The following is a 20,841-nucleotide window of genomic DNA, read 5'->3' as shown; positions in this document are numbered from 1 at the left end:
GATCTTTTATAGTAAATTGATAGGGCATATCTATAGCTCACTGATACTATCAGTATCTGTAAGTAGAAAAAAGTTTTAAAGAAAGGTGCAAAAGATTTAGCTTCAATGAATCTCTGAAGTACTGTTTAATAAAAGATTAAAATCAACATCAATGTCCAATATCAAGGGCATGGTTAAATAGTATACATATTGTAACTACCAAACTGCATAGGCAGGGTTACAGGAGGGAAGGTTTTTGAAGTATTCTGTGAGAAATCGAAGTAGAATGTCCAGTGTAATTCCCTTCTGTTTGTGAGTGTGTGAGAGAGAGAGCTGGTGGGTGCTCTATCACAGGGAAAATAGTGGGTAACAATTGTGTCTCAAGGTAACGACCAATTATCTCTGGGTTGTGGGATTATTTTTGTTTATCTGGGTTTCCTGCCTCATCTACCATGAAAACACATGCGTATATAGAAGATGAAGTTGGGAAACCTCAAGAGAAGCCAGCTCTGCCTGTGGGTATGAGGACTGTCTGTAGCCATTGAAAGAAGAGCAAGCTTATGAGCACCTGGGTGGCTCAGTGGGTTAAGTGTCTGACTTAGGCTCAGGTCATGATCCCACGGTTCTGGTATCAAGCCTCACTTGGCTTCCTGCTCAGCAGGGGTTTTCTTCCGCCTCTCCCTCTCCCTCTGCCCTTCCCCTTGCTTGTGCTCTCTTGCACACGCACTCTCTGTCTCTGTCTTTGTCTCTCTCAAATAAATAAATAAATAAATAAATAAATAAATAAATAAATAAAATCTTAGAAATAAAGAAACAAAAGGAAATGACAAAGGAAGAAGAGCAACTCAGGGGCCTCTTTCGAGTCTTTCTGAGCAGAAATGCACGGGGCTGCTTTTACTCCCTAGAACTTATGTGTATATACCTCAGAGTATCTTAAAACAAAAGCCCAGTTAGAAAAATATATATTAAAGTATAAGCTCCTCCCACATAAACAGCACTCAGATGAACTGTGCTCCATTGACAGCTATTCTTGAGCTTTGTTAAAGTGTTTTCAAACCCCAAACCTGAAATGCCAGCATAGCTTTCCTGTCACCTAAAGAGACCTTAACATCTCAGGACTTAAAAGTAATACATGAGCCGCCTTCTCTCTGTGGTCTCAAACATCCCCTTGGCCTGCAGATTAGAAAGTTCATTATTTTTTCCTCCCAGTCTCATACAGCTCACCTTTCAGTTATTTACTTGTTCAGAATCTAACTTTAAAAACCCCGTCTGGGGATCCCTGGGTGGCGCAGCGGTTTGGCGCCTGCCTTTGGCCCAGGGCGCGATCCCGGAGACCTGGGATCAAATCCCACGTCGGGCTCCCGGTGCATGGAGCCTGCTTCTCCCTCTGCCTGTGTCTCTGCCTCTCTCTCTCTCTCTCTCTCTCTCTCTCTTACTATCATAAATAAATAAAAATGTAAAAAAATATTAAATAAATAAAAAAATAAAAATAAATAAAAATAAAAACCCCATCTGCTGGTATTTCTGCATTTGTAGTTACATCCTTGGTAGCCAGCTGTTGGGGCCCTGTGCCCCGTCTGGGGACATTCACACTGTCTGGCCTTGCCTCCCATAGGTGTGCTTTGCATGTGTGGATGGGCAGGAGTTCCGCCTTGCACAGCTGTGTGGTCTTCACATTGTCATTCACGCAGATGAGCTGGAGGAGCTGATACACTATTACCAGGTAACTAGTCTCTGACCAGAGATTATCTCTATTAACAGTGAAGGTAACAAGTAACACCTAAACACTCCACATAGAGGGTCGCTTATCCCCTTAGTATGGGTCACATCCACAGGAAGTCATACAAAGCACTGTCTCTACGGGAAAGTCTTTTCATGTGCTAGACAACCTGTCCACAAATTGGATGGGTGTGTTAGATATCCTGGACCTCACTTCTGGCTGATATTTGTGGTTTTAAGTGCCCTTCCCCTCCTGTTATGTCCTTGGACCTTCAGAAGCCCAGCCAGTGGCTTGGATAACCCTTGGATACCTTGCCGGGAACACTGGGCCAGTCATGGCAGAGACACAGCCCACATCCTAGTGCCCCAGAATGTGGCCTACAGAGGGTATGATTATCAGGTACCATGGAGACAGGGGGCCTGCAACAGTCCAGGGGAGGGAACCCAGGAGGCCTTAGAAGAGTGGGAGCTACCTGTGTTGGTATCCTAGTTAATCTTCACTGTCAGGTGGTTGACAGACATCAAGTGTGTTGAGGGCCTGGGCCTCTGTCTGGAAATCCTGGAACTATATGTGTGAAAGTGTGAAGGTAGCAGGGAAGACTAAAAGTTTGATTTTGCTCAGCAGTGTTATTGGTCACATGGAACTCAAGCCCCAGCCTCCCTCACTGACTGTATAGTAAGGACTATGGGGGGACTTAGCAAGTCACGGGGTTCAAGGGGCTGTGACCTTGTGAAAATGAGTGCCACTGGAGACTAAAATGTCAAGATAGGCTGGATGACTTTTCTTGACATACACTTTCCTATTCTACAGAAGTTCACAAAATAAAACTGTAAAGTAGACAGGGAAAGTAATGAAGCAGTCTGGTGACTAAACAAATATTTCATTTGTTCAGCAGGTGTTAAAGCACCTGCCATATGCTGGGCATTATTCTAGGTAATGATAGCAGCGGACCAAACAGAAAAACCCTCACTCAGTTGAATTTACATTCAGTGAGGTTGACAGGCAACACACATGTTTGGAAGTGATGAGTGACAAGGGCACTGGAGCCTAACAAGGGCAGTGGAGCCTAAGACCAGGAGGGCCTAGGTGAAACCACAGAGGGGTTATTGAGAGGGTGACCCTGAAAGGAGACATGGAGAAGTTGAGAGGCTTGGTCATGGGGATATTTGAAGGAAGAATCAGCAGCCAGAGCAGAGTCCAAAGGCAGGAATATGCCAAGTATTTGAGGAAGGGTCCTGGGGAAGGGAGATCGGGGACACAGGCCCTCATGAAAGACTCACAGAAGGACACAGGACCTGAGCATAAGGGGCTATTCTGACTTGCAGGTTGAGAACAGACTCTTCTGGGGATAAGCAGGTGGGGGACGGTGCAGGTGGCAGCCCGGAGAGCCCTGAAGTGGGTGGTGTGGGGTAAGAAGTGGTCAGGTTTCAGGAGTTTTGAGTGTGCAACCGAGTCAATATGTTAGTGGATTGTGTATGACTAAGAGAGAAAAGACAAGGATGACTCCATTTATTTTGGGCCTGAACAACTTGAGGTTCTCCCTAGTGGACATGGGCAAGACTAAAGAGACTAGTGGAAGGAAGGACAAGGGTTAAGTTTTGGACACACCAAGTTTGAGCTGCCAATTGGATGTTCATATAGAGGTGTCAGGGAGGCAGAGGGAAACAGGGCCTGGGTGTTCAGAGAAGAAGCTCAGCTAGAGAAGTGAAATAGGATCCATTGGTTGACACATAGATGGAACATAAAGACATACAACTTAAGTGAGGGCATGGGGGGTGGGGGGTGGGAGCAGATAAAGAATAGCTGAAATAGCATGTTGGGGTAAAGCAAGAAGCAGCTCCAGAGAACAAGATGGCTGTGCCCAGGAGGGAAGGATAGTCAGCCAGGCAGGGTCCTGCTGAGGAGTTTTGCTGGAAAGAGTAGAGAATCGGTGGGTAGAGATGGTAGGGGCCATGGAGTCAGGAGAGAGCATTTCAGGATGAGAAAATTAGTAGGATGTTTGCTCAAGGCAAGCTGTGGAGGGATAAGCTGGTGCCCAGAGAGAAAGGGACAGTTACTGACCTAGCAGCCTCAGTAGGTGGCAGGTGCTGGGGCCTGGGCTCCAGGTTGGCTGGGTCCTAAGCAGGAACATGAGCAGCTCGCCAGCAGACAACATGGGTACAGATGATGGCAGGGTCAACACGGGCATTTGCTTCTAATGGCTTCCATTTCTCAGAAGCAGGAGCAAGGTTATCCGTAGAGTGAAGACAATGAGGAGAGTGTGAAGTCCCCTGGGGGTGGCCCTGGAGATTTTCGGGCATTATTGTGATGAGACCCAGTCAGACTCAGCTTAGGCATGCCAGGCAGGCTGGAACCAGAGCGCATACGAGAGAGGGAGCAGGGCTGGCCACTCCGAGTACATTTAGCCCTACGCCAAGTATGTCTGTCGGTCTGTCAGGATCGGGGATACTTTGAGGAACTGATCTCTCTGCTGGAGGCTGCCCTGGGCCTGGAGCGAGCCCACATGGGCATGTTCACAGAGCTGGCCATCCTCTACTCCAAATTCAAGCCTCAGAAGATGCCAGAGCACCTGGAGCTTTTCTGGTCCCGAGTCAACATCCCAAAGGTAATGTAGCCCTCCAAGGTTCTAGCTGCCGTGAGCCTATGTGGCACAAGCCCAGCCCTCGGCCATGGCTGTCCCCGCAGGTGCTGAGAGCGGCAGAGCAGGCGCATCTCTGGGCAGAGCTGGTGTTCCTCTATGACAAGTATGAGGAGTATGACAATGCCGTCCTTACCATGATCAATCACCCTACTGACGCCTGGAGGGAAGGACAGTTCAAGGACGTCATTGCCAAGGTCAGAGGGTGCCTGAGCATCATCCCCCCCTCTGCTTCTGCCCAGCCTGCCCTGCGGGGGTCGGGGGGCTAGGATGACTGCCAGTATGTGTGCCCAGAGTGTGTTTGTGTTTGCCTTCATCCCGTGAGTCTCTGTGCCCTCTGTGCGGGCGGTGGGGATTCTGTCTGCACAGAGGGGACAGATGTTTCGGATGGGTAGTGATTGGCCTTGACCTCATAGCTGGTCTGCAGGTGGGACAGGGGCCAGGGCCACTCTCCCTCCCTCCCTCCCTCCCTCCCTCCCTCCCTCCCATGCACGGTCCTGAACAGCCACACCCTGGTGTTTGCTCTTCCTTCTGCCCTGTCATACTGGGGCCCACCTCCAGACTCTGTCTATATCATTTCCTGTTGTTTCATATTTCCTACCATCTGGCATATTTTTTCTTCACATCTCTCCTCCCAAAACTGCCACCCTCAGAGCCACTTGTGGAGGTGGAGTCCTGAGCCTGGATCTGCTGGCCTCTGGGTCCCTGCCCTTCCTAGGAGTTTCCACCCTCCAGTAGTCTAGTTGGGATAAACCAGGGTGCTGAACTAGTCTCCCAGCTGCCATCTCATGTTGGCAGGTGTCAGGTCTGGGTGCAAGCACTGAGTGGACCTCTGCTGTTTTGTTTCTGGGCTCAGAGTGGGCCCAGCTTTCAAGCCTCTCTTTTCCTCTGTGAGCTCTGTATGTTTGAAGGTAGGGACATGAAGTTTTCTGTCATCAGGCCCGGGTCTTTTGCTCTGAGTGTCCTCGTTTTGTCCCAGTGGCCTTATACGAGTAACTTGTCTACAGATCTTTCCCATTTGTTGTCTGTCAGTGAAAGATGGCATTTTGACTGTGTCTGTCTTACTGCTCCCAGGGTGGCAGGGACAGGGGAGCATGTGAACTCCTCACCGTCTGGGTCCAGGGAATTGTCTGCCTCTGTTCTACATATGGCTGCTGGGGGCAGGTGTGGGTGACAGGTGGGATGCCTAGCCAGGTCTCAGTGTCTGGGGTCACATGTCAGTGCTATTCACATACCAGTGTGGTGGAATGTGGAATCAGTGGCCGCCTGCAGATGTCCCACCCTGTATAGGTCTGCAGGTTGCTGAGGAAGGGTGGCCGGAGTTCACGTTCCTGTGCCCCCAGCACGTGAAAGCCATGCTGGAAAACCTACACCTGATCAATTCTAGGCGTGCTTTTTTCACATTGAACTCAAATGATAATCAGGGTGCGTTTTAAAATTGATGATGTGCCATGGTTGAGGTGGCAGTGCTTTCTGTTTCTTAGTGGTATCTGGAGCATTCTAAGTTGTCCAGGCAGCTGATGTGGCCCATGACCCGAGTTCAGTCCACCTGGATGGTGGTCAGGATAAGAAGCTTCAGGTCAGGATAAGAGGAGAGATGGAGGGCATCATGGCATCTTGGGCCCTAGGTCTCATGCTTGCAGACAAGACCATTTCTTGTGGCAAAATAGTGTTCACACAGTTGACAGTTGAGTTCTGTTCTTGGTGCAACACATTGGTGCATCTGCGTCTGCCATGTGAGCCTCCTGTCAGGTCACATGTGGAGGAGAAAGGGAGGTAGAGGACACCAGCTGGAATGGTACCTGTCAGAGAGGACATTGCTGGCATTCTGGGCACATAACAGGAGAGCTTCAGAATCACCTGACCATAAGACTGAGCGGTGGAGGGCCAGATAGGGGTGACACAGGCCTGGGTTGTATCTCAGCCATTTGCTGTCTCTGTCACTTTGAGCTAATGTCATCACTGTGAACCTCAGTGACCCCATCCATAAAATAGACAGGGTCAGCCTGGAGTGACTCATCCCTCCTCTGTGTACCAGGGTGCCCAGTCTGAGCACCATGGCGTCTTACCTGAGAGCAATGTAGACATAATAGGATGTGTTATGGATTTGTTTACAGCTCAGGCTGCACATCCAGGGAGGACTGAGGGACTCTTGCTTGGATAAAACCACATTTTGGTGTTTGGATTTATCGTGGCTTGTTACCTCTCTTTCATTCACTCAACAGAAATTATTCGTTGGGCATCGATCTCTGTCAAATACTAGGGCAAGGTAGGAAACAAACGTCTGCCTCTTAGGTCATTGAGGGGCAAGTGCTGAGGAGAAAAATGTCAGAAGTAGGAAAGGGGGCATGTTGGGAGGGAGTATGTGGTCTTAAAAGGGGCGTTCACAACAAGCCTTGCTAATAAAGTACGTTTGAGCAAATACCAGGAGTTACAGTAGAGTATGCTGCATCTAAGACACGTGGGTGGGGCAGTCTGGAGATTGACAGAGGCCAACCCTCAGCTCTGTCCCCACCTCCAGGTTGCCAATGTGGAGCTCTACTATAAAGCCCTTCAGTTCTATTTGGATTACAAACCTCTGCTCCTCAATGACCTGTTGCTTGTGCTGGCGCCCCGGCTAGACCATACCCGGACTGTTGGCTTCTTTTTAAAGGTGAGTCAGCCAGCATCCCAGGGCCAGATAAGGGTGTGTTGGGCCAAGGTCATCTGAATGGTAGTTTCTTAATTAAATTTTTTTCTTTTTTTAAAGATTTTATTATCTATTTATGAGAGACACACAGAGAGAGGCAGAGACACAGGTAGAAGGAGAAGCAGGCTCCCCGCGGGGAGCCCGTTGTGAGATTCCATCCCAGGACCCCAGGATCATGACCTGAACCAAAGGCAGACGCTCAACCACTGAGCCACCCAGGCGTCCCTAAAGTTTTTGTTGTTGTTAAAAGATTTTATTTATTTGAGAGAAAGAGCACACAAGCAGGGAGAGCAGCAGAGGGAGATGCAGCGACCCCCTGCTGAGCAGGGAGCCCAGCACAGGCCTCAATCCTAGGCCCCTGGGATCATGACCTGAGCCGAAGGCAGACACTTAACCAACTGAGCCATCCAGGCACTCATTCCTTAATGAATAGTTGTTTTGTTTTGTTTTAAAGATTTTTATTTATTCATGAGAGACACAGAGAGAGAGGCAGAGACACGAGCAGAAGGAGAAGCAGGCTCCGTGCAGGGAGCCCAATGCGGAACTTGATCCTGGAACTCCAAGATCACGCTCCCGGCCAAAGGCAGGCGCCAAACCGCTGAGCCACTCAGGGATCCTTTAATGAGTAGTTTATTAAATTGATCTTTAGCAAATATAAAAATTAAATGTATCAAACCGCTTTAGGTTTCAGATACAGCTTTGTACTTCCGCCAAAATGTCCATAGATGAAATGGCATTTGTTTAGTAACCCAGACAGCCCTTCATGTGTTAGTATGTGTAGAGCATATCAGTTGTGGGTGTCCAGAAGGAGACCTGGAGCTAGGCTGTATGCATTGGCCCATCAGTGTGTCCCAGGGCCCCCAGCTTAGTGCCCTGATGACTTGCCTGAGTGCCCTAACCATTCTCCTGACTTGTCAGGCAGGCCAGTTGCCCCTAGTGAAGCCTTACCTGCGGTCAGTCCAGAGCCACAACAACAAGAGTGTGAATGAGGCTCTCAACCACCTACTGACGGAAGAGGAGGATTACCAGGTGGGTGTGAGGGAAGCAGCCATGTTGGGCGCTCAGGGACTGGAGAGCCCTTCTCCACACCAGCCTTCTTCCCCAAAGGCTGACCTTGCACAGGAGTGGTCATGGATCCCACCAGAGGGAGATGGGAAGGGGCCTTTTGAGGTCATGGTGGCAGCAACTGCCAGGGAGTAATTCTTGGTTGTCCATTCCACTGTGACCCTCACCCACGAAAGGCTGGGTCTTCCTAGGGTTTGAGGGCATCTATCGATGCCTACGACAACTTTGACAACATCGCCCTGGCACAGCGGTTGGAGAAGCACCAGCTGATTGAGTTCAGGCGCATTGCAGCTTATCTATACAAGGGCAACAGCCGGTGGGCCCAGAGTGTGGAGCTCTGCAAGAAGGACCATCTCTACAAGGTTAGTGTCCCAGTGCCCCATCCACCCCCCATGTGCTTCCTGATGACCACCACCCCCTCCCAGGAGACCCTCATGGTGGGGACAAGAAGGATGAAGTTAAGGGAGATGTGCTTGTAGAACACAGGGTTAGGATCCTTATCTATCATTAACATAGAGCCTCTTCACGGTTATTTGGATCAGAAGACTAGCTCCCATGGAGTTCTTTCCTGGCAGGTATTTGTGAGTCTCACTCTTCCCTAAGCAGAGTGTGGCAGCATTCACCTGGCACCTACTTTGCTTTCTATCCATCAAGATGTGGGGAATTAAAAAAAAATGTGGGGAATAAAGACTCCAAAGTGAAAATCACATTCACAATACTTATTTCTGCCATTGAGTGGTGGCTTGGTACCACCCTCGGGTCTGGATCCAGATCTGGGCATCTGGCAGCCAGGGTGGGCTGCTTGGAGAGGTCTCAGGCCCTTTGCTCCACCTGGCCTCAGCATCTCCCCAGTGGGGTAAAGTGCAGTTGCATGAGAGGGCCATTATTGTAATGTGCTGTGTGGCTAAGCTGATATCCAGGGGGTCCCCATGCAAGGAGCTTCTGGAGAGCCTTTTCCCAAGCCATGAGCTTGACCTAAAGATGTTACTCCCAGAACTGTCCTTGTCATTCCTGAGTTCCTTTCTAGGACGAGGACAGGCATCTCCCTCAGAGCACATTGGCTGAGGCCAGAGAACCCTGGATATCAGGGGCACATCAAGCTTCATCCCAATTGTTACTTCCAGTTTGGGACTGTTATGTGACATGTCCTCTCTTTTAGTGACAGTGCTCATGGTGTTACCTCAGATGCTGACAGAGCTCCTGCAAAGGGAACTCTGAGACAATTTGTCAGGGTGCTCAGGCTCTGGTGCTGGGAGGCGGCAGTGGGGGCTCCAACACACCAGTGGGAAGCTGCCCCCATCTAGGGGTCCCAGCTGTCCCATCCTGCCAGTGTGCATACCAGAGTCTTGAAAGTGCAGCCCCTTATCACTCAGTCAGTGAGTGAGTGAGCAAGCAGTGCTATGAGAACTGCCAGAAGGGCATCTGTCCACTTCAGCCAGCAGTCCCACTCAGAGCAATGTGTGCCAGGAAGAGAATCCACAAGGACAAAGCCATAGACAGAAGTTGTGGGCATACTTTCCAGTGCCCTGGTTTTTAGCAAGGGCGATTCTGACCCCCAGGGGATGTTTGGTTGTCATACCTGGGGGTGTGATGATACATCTAGTAGGTGGAGGCCACTGTGTGCTAGAAGGGCCCACAATGCACAGGCCCCCACCCCATACACATATGCAAGTGTCAGCCATGCCTTAGCAGTAGAGCCCGCCCTACATGGAAGTCCTGAGTGAGTGGTTGGTCAGTGTGCCACCTGGAGGGATTGGTGAGTGGCCAGTGCTAGCTTCTGGAATAGTCATAAAGGAATAAGAAGCACGTTTTCCAGATTGCAGAGCTTGGATGTAAAAGCATAGTGGGCGTTTGGCTGTTAGGGGTAGCCACTTTGAGGTGTATTCACTCTACCTGAGAAGCCAGTGGAGTAGAGGTGGTGGTAACTCACGTTGGAGGCTGGGATTGTTGAGGAACAGCGGGACTGGTGGGGCATGAGGGAATGTATCAGGACATGGGAAGGTGAGGGCTAGGGGCCCATACTCAGGTGTGTGAACAGACAATAGGTTCACAGATACCTCACGCCCACAAGTGAAGAACAGGAGCCTGCAGAGGTATAGTCACAGGCTGGGGATGATGAAGGACAGGGCGAGGGCCTGGAGCAGGGCCCTGGCAAGTGCTGCCAGTAGTTTGGGAGGGAGGTTGAGGGATGGGGACAAGGTAGAGAAGTCCCCCAATAGTGACATGGGCCAGGTCTTACTTTACAAGAAGTAAGAAGGTGTGAGAGAATCAAGCTTGGTTCTAGGCTGCAGGAGGAGGGCACAGACTGAGATCATCTGTGGGCCTCACTGCACCTGAATCCTCTAGGAAATTGCCATTGTAGACAGTTGAAGCACAAGGGTTCTGGAAACGTCCACTTTCTGATGAAGGCAGTTGAGGCTGTGAGGGTTTGTGAGATGGTCTCCAGGCCTGTGGAGGGAGAGAAGTGCCAAATTCTAGGTGCACATTGAAGATGAGCCAACCAAGGGTGGGCTCTGCTGGACTGGAGGACATGCAGAGAAAGTGCCGAGCAGCGACAGCATTGGTGTCAGAGGTCCAAGGAGACCTGAAGGCGTCCTGGAGCTTTCACTTGAGCCTCCGCTGACTTTGCACCCCTGCCATAAAAAGGCCAGTTGCCTTCATAGGAACAGCGTGGGGATGACACAGGATTCAGCAGACAGCAACAAGCAGGTGGGAGAGGATCCTTTTAGGAGCAGGATCCAGAGGGGGGCCTCCACAGAGCTAGCTTACAGGATGTTGGGTCCCATGGGAGAGTCTCCCAAACAGACCTCAGAGGTTCGTGTCAGAGGACTGAGCAGGCAAGGAGCTGAGACCATGATGGCAGTCAGCAATTAGTAGGCAACTAGAATGCCTTTGAGACTGGTTGTGCCTGTCAGCTGAGAGGCCTCATCTTCGGGCTTCGGTCTCCGGTCTCAGGTCCTCAAGGAGACGGTGGGATACCTGCTACAGAGGGCTGTTGGAGGGTCCGAGGAGCTGACGCACGCACTGGCAGTTTAGGCTGTTCAGTTCTTATCATTGTGATTAGAAAATTGAAATCACTAATTTGCTGGTGACTACTCACTGGGTGGGTATAATTCTTTATTTTAGACGGGCCAGGATGTCCTGCCGATCCAGAATGTGCTTCGGGCAGGACAGACCTGAGCTGTGTGTCTGCCTTGGTTGCAGGATGCCATGCAGCATGCTGCAGAATCCAGGGATGCTGAGCTGGCTGAAAAGTTGCTGCAGTGGTTCCTGGAGGAGGGCAAGCGAGAGTGCTTCGCAGCCTCTCTCTTCACCTGCTATGACCTGCTTCCCCCAGATGTGGTGCTGGAGCTGGCCTGGAGACACAACCTCGTGGACCTGGCCATGCCCTACTTCATCCAGGTGATGAGAGAGTACCTTAGCAAAGTAAGTACAGGCTCTGCCCTGGATCCCCCATGTAGCTCGGCTGTGACGCTAGCCCAGGTCCACAGAGGCCATGTGGTAGCCAGTGGCCTGTGTGGGACCAGCCCAAGTTGTCCAACCAGCCCCTCTCACCTTGAAGAGGGGCCTTATGCCTTCACAGTTGAGTGGTTTTCTGCCCAACATTAACTTATTCTAGAAAATCACCTTGGGGGCCTCTGGATAGAAGTAAGCACTTCTTCCCCTTACATCAGCTCTCCTGTGCACTATGTGCTTGCCCACAGCCCAGGGTTTTTTTGTTTGTTTGTTTGTTTGTTTGTTTGTTTAATTTATTTATGATAGTCACACAGAGAGAGAGGGAGAGGCAGAGACCCAGGCAGAGGGAGAAGCAGGCTCCATGCATCAGGAGCCTGACGTGGGTCTGGATCCCGGGTCTCCAGGATCGTGCCCTGGGCCAAAGGCAGGCGCTAAACCGCTGCGCCACCCAGGGATCCCCAGCCCAGGGTTTTTGTGATGTGAGAATAGCAAGGCACCAGCACACAGCCCGTGGGCTCCATCCCCATATGGTCTATTAACCTTTCAGCGCACCTCCAGTGGAGTTTGGGGTGCATTTGTTGGCATACCTGTCATGGTAACCCCCCTTTTGCTGAGCACTTAGTAGGAATGGCAACACCTTGACGGGTAGGTAATCATCCCCTCTACAGCTGTAGTCATGGGTTTGGGTCCAAAGCTGATTGATGAAGACTTGGGCTCAGACCCACATCTTCCTGGCCCCAGGGCCATACTCATGTCTCAGTAAATTGCTTCTACTATTCCGGATGTCACTTAGTGGCCCTAGCATCCTACTCTGGCTTTCTTTGCAGGCTGGTGAGCTGTTTAATGAGGTGGTAGTGTCTGATTTTAGCTCTCCCTGTGTGTTGAAGCCCTAGGAGTTCCTGTCTGGGGCCTAGTTGAGCCACTGTCCAGAGACCCTTGTCACCTAGTCTGGTTTGTTTCTAAGGCTGCAGGAAAGTTGTTGCTCACACCTCTGAACCCCCTGGCTCTCTCAGTGGAGGGCAGGCCTAGCTTAGATCTCAGTCTGAGTGTGAGCTAGCTGAAGGAAGAGAGTGGATTGCCAGTCTCCTGCACTGTCTTGCTCCTTCCTCCCCTCAGCTCTGGTCCCAAGGAGGGAAGGGGAAGGGGGTGTAACGGGGCCAGTAACAGGGCTGTTTCTGCTAATGTTCTGGTACCTGGCCTCATCCCTCCTGGGCCCAAGTGCACACAAGAATTTCTTCTTGTTTTGGGGGTGGGGGGTGGCAAAGGGGTAGGAGGGATGCCCCAGACACACAGTGCTGTCTGCCCTGCAGGCCCCTGGCACTGCCTTGCTCTGTTCCCTCCCCATATGTGTGTCTGCTCCAGCCTGTGGGTACTGCATGGGCAGCCCCTGCTGAAGCCTCGAGGAAGAGCAAGGAGGCAGCCTGTCCTCAGATGGCTGTTGCTGCCCCTCTCTCTGAGGTGGCTCATCCTCCCTGCCAGGTGGGATGTCCCACATGTCAAGTGACTGATCTCCTCAGGAAGGGGGGCAGGGCAGCCTGGACTAGCTGGATGTAGGAAGTGCTACGTTGTCTTAGCAGTGTCCCTGATCCAGAGGAGGACCTAGCCCTATGAGTCGTGCCGCACATGCAGCCTGCAGTCACTGGCCACTGCTCTGATGCACCAGGCAGCCCTGGTGCCTGCTTGGAAAGCACTGGGCTGGAACAACAGCCAGAGGTCACCAGGGCCCCCTTGGCCATTCCATGTCCACCCAGTTATAGAGGTTTCACCTTCTTGTGGAGCAGGGCAGTGGTCACTGTGGGTACGGCCTCTGCCCTCCAGCCATCCCCCACTCTGACTTTGCTGGAGGCTGTGTGCCACCTCCCTGCCCCACATTCACCTCCTGACCCAGACTGAACACGGCCTGGCAGGCAAGCACTTGAGTGCTCTCACCTCTTTGCAGGTAGACAGACTAGACGCCTCAGAGAGCCTGCGCAAGCGAGAGGAGCATGTGGTGGAGCCTGCCCCTCTCCTATTTGGTAGGTGGTCCCCCATTGCCCCTAGTCCCCTGTCCCTAGGGAGGGGAGAGAGGGAAGGTGATTCATAGTGTCCTTCCCTGGCTGGGCTTCAGATCGGAGAGGGAATGGACAGGGTGGGGGACAGAAGCACCCAACAGCTGCTGGGTGTGAAGAGGTCAGTGTATCCAGGAATGTGCACAGCCATCGTCCTCCCTTTTCGGAGGGTACGTGCCTTCTGCGAAGGTGCCCCTGCCTGCTCCTTTGCCTAGCAACTGCCTAACTCGGGTCTGCTGCTGTGCGCTGCTCTGCCTGGCTCCGGGCAGCAAGGCTGCTGCTGGCTTTGACTTGAGAGCCTGTCTGGATGGCCTGGCCTTTGAGCAGACAGATTGGTTGGTGTCCACTGCACTGAAAGGCGTTTGGGGTCTGAAGTGTGTTGCAGGGCTAACAAATGCCTGAGGGTGTCGTGTGAGCACACAGCACGTGAGCCTAGTCTCAAGTCTCCCACCAACTGTGTCCTCACGATCATTGTGACCCCCTACCACCACCATTAATGTCAATCTGGTTTTTTTAGATTTTGATGGGCATGATTGAGACCCAGCCATTTGAGCTAAGTAAGTGTCCCATTTTGGGACTAGCTTACCCCCTAGCCTGGCCAGCCTCTGTGGCTGCTCCCACAATAGCAGCTCCTACTGTCCTTGCCCCCAGGCACCTGTTCTCCAGTGCCTGAGCCTTGGGTGGTCAGGGCTGGTCTGTGACCCTGCTCCTCGGGCCCCTGGCCACTTGGGGGCAGCAGGAGCTCTGCTTACCTAACTCTGCTTCTCCCTCTGCAGGCCAGCAGCTGATGCTGACAGCAGGCCCTGCTGCAGGCCCTGCTCCTGCTGGCTTCCCCTATGGATATACTGCTGCACCTGCCTTCGCCCAGCCTCCTGTGTACGGCTTCAGCGTGTAGTGGGCGCTCAGTGGCTACACACCTCTATGGGGTTATTGACCTCAAGGAGTATGTCACCTCAGAAGCACAGAGGATCCTGATGGGAGGCGGGGACACCTGGACATTATTTATTTTTGCTGAGGCCCAGTGATGGCAGCCTGTGAACCATCCTCACACCTGGGGCGGCCAGGGTAGCCACTGACTGCACAAGACGACCAGCTCTGGTGGACTCCTGCCTCCAGGCCCTCTGGCTGGAGCCAGCATTCCTGGGGAGTTCTCATCAGGGATTCCCCGCCTTTGGTGGGAGGGGCACCCAGTTTTCGCTCTGCACTGGCGAATCTGCCGGCTCCAGGCCCCTTTGCAGACAACAGACTTTCTAACCTGGCCCTGAGCCTCCTACCGATCATGAATATTAAAGTCGGTTTATCAAGGCAAAGCTTCCCTGCTTGGTGCTGGTGTGGGTGGTAGGGGACAAAAGATTTGTTGGGGCCTCTTGGGATGGGGACCTGCGTCTGCTCGGGGAAGAAGCCGCGCAGGGGGAGGATAGCCAGGGTGCACCGGGGGTCTTCTGCGTGCTCCCCATGGAACTCTAGATACCGTAGGGGGAAGGGCAGCGGCACTGCCCGTTGGGTGTCGGAATGCCAAACCCTGAAGCACCGGGAACGGGACGAGCCCCGTGTGTCCTGGGGGAGGGCCTGCGCGTCTCTCCGCCCGCGACTTCCCGGGGACCCAGCCGCTCAGGCCGAGGCAAAGACCACGAGACAAGCTCCTTCCCGTGCCGGATTGTGCCAGAGGCCGGGGCGGGTTTTAGAAACTGCACCTTGACCCGCAGCTCCAGGCCGGGGCGCAGCACCGCCTCCCAAGGTCTCTGTGCTCGGCCATTGGCTAGGCTGCCGGCCCCGCCCCGGCGCCTGCCTCGCTCGCCCCGCCCCGGCCTCAGTTTCCCGGCCGGCGCGGGGCGGGCCGGGGGCGGGGCCCGGCTCGGACCACGCGGGGCGGAGCCCGGGAGCTGACGCGACCGCCCCGCCCCCCGGGCCATAACCGGCCGCCGCCGCCGCCGCCGCGGACCGAGCGCGGAGAGCAGGAGGCTCGGACCCGAGGCCGACGCCGGGCGCCCCGCCTCCCCGCCTCCCCGCCTGCTATGGCCGCGCCCCGCGCCCTGGCGGCCGCCGCGCCCGCGTCCGGGAAGGCCAAGCTGACGCACCCGGGGAAGGCGATCCTGGCAGGTGGGCCCCCTCCCCGGCACACGGGCCCCCGGGCTGCCCCCTCCGTCGGCCCCACCACGCTTCCGGGTGGGCCCGGGACACCGAGGCCCCGCCCCACTTCCGGGTCGGGCGGGGGGCGCGGCCCGGGTCCCCACCGGCCAGGGCGACGTGGGTGGGGCGGGGGCCGGCGCGGGACAAGGTCTGGGCGGGCCGGCCCGGCGCCGGGCGGGGGTCTCAGGGCCGGGTCCCTGGTCCCCTCAGGCGGCCTGGCGGGCGGCATCGAAATTTGCATCACCTTCCCCACCGAGTACGTGAAGACCCAGCTGCAGCTGGACGAGCGCTCGCACCCTCCGCGGTACCGGGGCATCGGTGAGTAGGGCGCTGCGGCGCGGGAGGGGAGGGGAGGGGCGGCGCGGCTCCGGCACGGCGGGCCCCTGCGCGCGGGAGCAGCCCTGGCGGGCCGCGGGGGGCGGGTCTCGGGGCGGCTGGGGTCGCTGAACGCCCCCTCCTCCAGGGGACTGCGTGCGGCAGACCGTCCGCAGCCATGGCGTCCTGGGCCTGTATCGAGGCCTCAGCTCCCTGCTCTACGGCTCCATCCCCAAAGCGGCCGTCAGGTGAGGCGGGCTGGGGCGGCCGCGGCCGAGGGAGGGCACCCCGGGCGGCTGCAGCCCCTCTCACCCCACTGCCCCACCCCCACCCACCCCCGTCCCCAGGTTCGGGATGTTTGAGTTCCTCAGCAACCACATGCGGGATCCCCAGGGACGCCTGGACAGCACCCGGGGGCTGCTGTGCGGCCTGGGTGCCGGCGTCGCCGAAGCTGTGGTGGTCGTGTGCCCAATGGAGACCATCAAGGTGAGGAGGGGTAGGGGGTGCAGAGGGGTGCAGAGGGATGCTGGGGTGGCCGGGGCCAGTCTGCTCTTGTGCTCCATGGAGCCTGGCAAGGCGTGCAGGGGGCAGGCCTAGGGAGCTGGGTGCAGGAAGTGTGCTGCAGACTGGACTCTGTCCTAAAGGCAATGGAGCAAGTGACATTAGGATTTTTAACAACACTTTTATAAACAGAAAACATAAGATAATGCATGTTTCCTGCCTAAGCTGTGGGAAATAACCAGCAAATACAACTGCAGAGACTGGCCAGCCCTCTGTTTCCTGGGGCCTTGTGTCCCTTCGTGGCCTTGGGTGGCCTTATTTCCAGGTAAAGAGCTGCACCTCCAACCTTGATCTGCTGTTTGGGCCCTGGGCCTGCCTGCAAGGCAAAGGGTGAAGCATGCCCTTCCAATGGAATCCTGAGAACCAGTGCCTTTGCTCCCCTCTCACAGGTGAAGTTCATCCACGACCAGACCTCTCCCAAACCCAAGTACAGAGGGTTCTTCCATGGGGTCCGGGAGATTGTGCGGGAACAAGGTGAGCCATGATGCCTTCCTCCTCAGGTCGGCCGAGGGACCTTGGCCAGACTGGCCTGCATTTCCCCCTTCCTACTTTGGTGCTCTAATGCGCCACTCCCCCGACTCCCCGGACTGGGGCCTGGAAGACACCAGTATGACTCCCATGTCTGTCTGCCCCTAGGGCTGAAGGGGACCTACCAGGGCCTCACAGCCACCGTGCTGAAGCAGGGATCTAACCAGGCCATCCGCTTCTTCGTCATGACCTCCCTGCGTAACTGGTACAGAGGTATGTATCTGTTGGGTCGGCTACCCCAAGACCCTACCTCCAGCCACTCTGGGTTAGGCTCCTTCTCTTCAATCCTCCTGGCCAGGACCTCCTGGGGCCCCCACATTCAAAGGCTCTGGTCCATGCTCCTCCCCAGCCCTGAAGAGCCCTCCCCTTTGACTTCCTATCACTTTCTGATTGAAACCCTACCCCCACCCAGGGGACAACCCCAACAAGCCCATGAACCCACTGATCACTGGAGTGTTTGGAGCTGTGGCTGGTGCAGCCAGTGTCTTCGGGAACACTCCTCTGGATGTGATCAAGACTCGCATGCAGGTAAGGGTGGGGCCAGAAAGGGGGTAGGAGTTTGTGACAGGCTAGCCGCTGAACCCCCTGTGCCATGCTGCTGTCCTTCAGGGCTTGGAGGCGCACAAATACCGGAATACATGGGACTGTGGCTTGCAGATCCTGAGGAATGAGGGGCTCAAGGCGTGAGTGTGGCAGGGGGCGGGCCAGGGCTGTAGTCCCCACCCCAGGCCCTCCCCGGCCTTCTACCTGGGCCTCCCCCCATAACTGCTGCCAGCCCCAGGCTATCCTCCAGGGAGTTTTTACCTTTAGGTTCCTGCCCTTGTCCCTCTGGTGTCTGGACCATCCTCACTGTCCAGGGACACTTCTTCATCTGCCTTCTCCCCTCCAACCCCAGATTCTACAAGGGCACCATCCCCCGCCTGGGCCGGGTCTGCCTGGATGTGGCCATCGTGTTTGTCATCTACGATGAAGTGGTGAAGCTACTCAACAAAGTATGGAAGACAGACTGAGTCACTGAGGGGGTCTGCATGGGGGCTGCCCCCAGGTGCCTCCAGACCAGTACTCCCACTGCCCTCTTCTCACAATTCCAGTGCAGTCGTGCCAAAAGGCCCCTTTCCCCTGTTCCTTGCACTCCATGGCCTGGGTCTATCCCCTGTAGCCATCGAGTCCATATGTCCCTTAGTGCCGTACGTCCCCTGTGGTGTGTATGACACCACTATTGTGTCCATGTGTCTGGCCAAGGTTAGGTATCCGTCTGGCCTTTGAATCTGTGCCCACTTGTCCATGTGCTTACTCATGAGCCGTGTGCCTGTGTTTCATGTTCAGTGTCAAGTGACCCTGTGCCCCGCTTCCCGGGGTGCCCATGTGGCTTGGGTCCACGGCCCTGTAGCCATGGCCCGGTCCCAGCCCGGTGCCTTCCACCCTGGGCAGCAGGGGCACCTGCTCCAGCCTACCACAGCTGCCTCCGGGCCTCAGCCTGGCCTCACCGCATTCCAGGGGCTACGTGCCCCCTGCTTCTCCCGCCACTGGCCTTAATTGGCCCTTGGGCCCTCCCTCCGCCCGGGACAGGGTGGCACCCGCCACTCTCAGGACCACCCTCCCAAGGCAGAATAAACCGGATCCTGTCGCAGCCTCCTGTCCCTGTGTGGGCCCATCTATGGGATAACAATGGCCGTGCCTCTGCAGAGAGCAGGCCCACCGCCTCACCAGAGGACAGTGGCAGGAGTACAGGGAAGGAGGGCAGCAGGCAGGCTGGTGGGTGAGCCAGCTGTGGCCACAACGTCAGCTCCCAAGAGGCCTGGCTTCATGAAGCCAAGGAACATTTGGACTCTCTCCAGGCCATGCTTGTGGCCTTTGGGCAAGGTTCTGCAGGGTCAGCTAGTAGACATGCCCTTGGGGTCACCTGGCAGGCAGCACTGAGTGAACAGTGAGAACTGCCCATCCCCAGGGGTTGGGCCTGGGAGACTGCACGCCAGGACCCTTGACTGCCCCTCAGCCTATGGCCCCGCATACCTTACTCCCTCACAGTTTCTCTGTGGTCTGCTTGTAGGGAAGTGCTTTGGGGCATCCAGTTTCTGAGGCTCTGAGCAGGGGGGCTTTGCTCACTTCTTTACCCTGGCTAAGAGACAGCTCCTGTGGGGCAGCAGGGAGTAGAACCGCCCAACCAGGGCCCCAGGACCCCACCTCGCCCCCAGATCAGAAGCTGGGAACCACAACCCAGGGCCAAGTGGAAGAGATCCGAGAGCAGGATGGAATAAACCAGGGCCTCTGACTGCAGGGGCAGAAGGTACTTTGCTGTCCAAGTGATCCATGGGTAAGAGTCACTCAAGGGTTTGGCTCAGATTGGGAAATAACTTGCCAACAGGAGCCTCTCAGTAAGCAGGTCTGGTCCTTAGAGCTGCTCCTTTTAGGGGAGAGTGCCCTGCCCCCGCAACCTCCCACAGCGCCGAGATCCGAGGAACACTTGTAGGCATAGGGGTACAAGGAAAATGGTTTTGAAGGACTGGGCAGTGCACACTTGGTGCTCTTGGGAGATACCAATCATAGCCACAATTAAGGAGAACGAGCCCCACAGCAAAGCCTGCCTGCCCCCTGAGGCCAGCGGCTGTCTCCCACACACATACCAGGGCATGCAGGCCCAGACACAGGCCGCCGGCTCTGTGGTGACAGGCAGCGCTTGCCTATGGCACAGGCCACTGAGGCCAGGGGGCACACAGCAGCCAGCATCTGTGGACAGTGGTGGGGAACAGAAAGAACCTTGGCTCTCATTTGCCCACCGTGTAAGGGTAGGTGTAAGCTCAATTTCCTAATCTGTGAAATGGGGTGACTGAAAAACCCGTCCCATCCTTAGAGTGCTTAGTACAATGCCTAACACAGTAAGCCCTCGCATGTGTAGTTTTTGTTTGGGTTGTAGGAGATTATTTACAGTCTCCCAGAGTTCCAGGTAGTCCGTAGAGCAGGCAAGCCCAGTGCTGAGCCCCAAGGGGACTCGATATCCCCAACACTGACTGTCCAGAATGGTATCCATTCACTGGCTGCACACCAGCACCCCAGAGGCCTGTCCCTTTCAGTCACTGGGAGGATAGGGCTGAAGCTAACCCCACCTAGGAGCAACCTAGGTCCCATTCCTCTCTCCAGGAGGGCCAGGAACCCTACCACGGGGCCACATTGCCTCTCCTGTGCCTCCAGCACAATGTGGACAATGGGAGGCCAGCCCCCTGGGGCTGTGATTACAGAAGAGCCACCCACTGTGGTGGAGGCAATCCCACCCCCTTCAGGCAGCCTGAATTAGTAGGCGGCCTTGGTTCTCTGTGGAGACCTGAGGGAGGAGGCAGGAGGGGAGGGGTGTCCTGTATGCGGGAAAGAGCAGGTGTCCGGGCTTGCAGAGAGCAGCTGAACAAGCAGGTAGGGACCTGGAGGGAGCCCAGCTGCATTCAACCAAGACCCCAAAAGGGCACAGAGGAGGATGACGGGGACCGTAGCCCTGTGGCAGTGGGGGAACAGAGGAGGAATGTGTGCAGGTCTTCAAGTAATTGGTAGAACAACTTCCAACCCCGTCTCCCACAGACCTGGACACAGCCCCGTGGTGGGTAGGGGGTGGGGTGGAGGAATCCCGGGAGGTTGGGGGGGGTCTGCGCGTCAGGGGAGAGATGGGAGCTGACAAGTGTGGGGAGTCCAGGTCACCGTGTCCCGCCCCCACTCAGGGCCTCAG

The 20,841-nt window shown here is 55.1% G+C and overlaps 2 protein-coding genes across 6 annotated transcripts in view; both read left to right on the top strand.

The window, feature by feature from the left end:
* CLTCL1 (clathrin heavy chain like 1) overlaps positions 1-14,905 on the top strand; it is a 93,221-nt gene extending 78,316 nt beyond the window's left edge. For 2 of the 4 annotated variants that reach the window (XM_077874679.1, XM_077874678.1), the window contains exons 24-32: positions 1,595-1,702; positions 4,137-4,304; positions 4,385-4,534; positions 6,859-6,990; positions 7,945-8,055; positions 8,283-8,453; positions 11,296-11,517; positions 13,487-13,562; positions 14,372-14,905. In XM_077874679.1, coding sequence (XP_077730805.1) covers positions 1,595-1,702; positions 4,137-4,304; positions 4,385-4,534; positions 6,859-6,990; positions 7,945-8,055; positions 8,283-8,453; positions 11,296-11,517; positions 13,487-13,562; positions 14,372-14,490 — 1,257 coding nt within the window. In that variant the 3' untranslated portion in view covers positions 14,491-14,905. Of the gene's footprint in view, positions 1-1,594; positions 1,703-4,136; positions 4,305-4,384; positions 4,535-6,858; positions 6,991-7,944; positions 8,056-8,282; positions 8,454-11,295; positions 11,518-13,486; positions 13,563-14,112; positions 14,153-14,371 lie in introns of all 4 variants that reach the window. The other 2 variants (XM_077874680.1, XM_077874681.1) reach the window with 2 other exon arrangements.
* Positions 14,906-15,469: 564 nt separating this feature from the next.
* Positions 15,470-18,759, top strand: SLC25A1 (solute carrier family 25 member 1). 2 transcript variants are annotated; one of them, XM_077874677.1, is made up of 9 exons: positions 15,470-15,695; positions 15,936-16,043; positions 16,189-16,288; positions 16,388-16,526; positions 16,991-17,075; positions 17,238-17,342; positions 17,542-17,657; positions 17,739-17,812; positions 18,025-18,759. In XM_077874677.1, the coding sequence occupies exons 1-9, from the start codon at positions 15,611-15,613 to the stop codon at positions 18,137-18,139; spliced, it is 927 nt and encodes a 308-aa protein (XP_077730803.1). In that variant the 5' UTR covers positions 15,470-15,610; the 3' UTR covers positions 18,140-18,759. The 2 variants fall into 2 exon arrangements, with proteins under 2 accessions (XP_077730803.1, XP_077730802.1); XM_077874676.1 differs by lacking the exons at positions 15,470-15,695; positions 16,189-16,288.
* Positions 18,760-20,841: the final 2,082 nt, after the last annotated feature.

Source organism: Canis aureus, chromosome 27 (assembly GCF_053574225.1).
Source record: "Canis aureus isolate CA01 chromosome 27, VMU_Caureus_v.1.0, whole genome shotgun sequence".
In the NCBI taxonomy this organism is placed as follows: domain Eukaryota; kingdom Metazoa; phylum Chordata; class Mammalia; order Carnivora; family Canidae; genus Canis; species Canis aureus.
The sequence above is the reverse complement of the archived record's forward strand: the minus strand, read 5'-3'. Positions and strand labels throughout refer to the sequence as shown.

What these genes read in the sequence shown, in the direction of transcription:
- SLC25A1 (XM_077874677.1), top strand. Translation starts at nt 15,611, where the DNA reads ATGGCCGCGCCCCGCGCCCTGGCGGCCGCCGCGCCCGCGTCCGGGAAG. An exon ending in GGGGAAGGCGATCCTGGCAG is followed by an intron (nt 15,696 to 15,935) that starts GTGGGCCCCCTC and finishes TGGTCCCCTCAG; the next exon opens with GCGGCCTGGCGGGCGGCATC. An exon ending in GGAGATTGTGCGGGAACAAG is followed by an intron (nt 17,076 to 17,237) that starts GTGAGCCATGAT and finishes GTCTGCCCCTAG; the next exon opens with GGCTGAAGGGGACCTACCAG.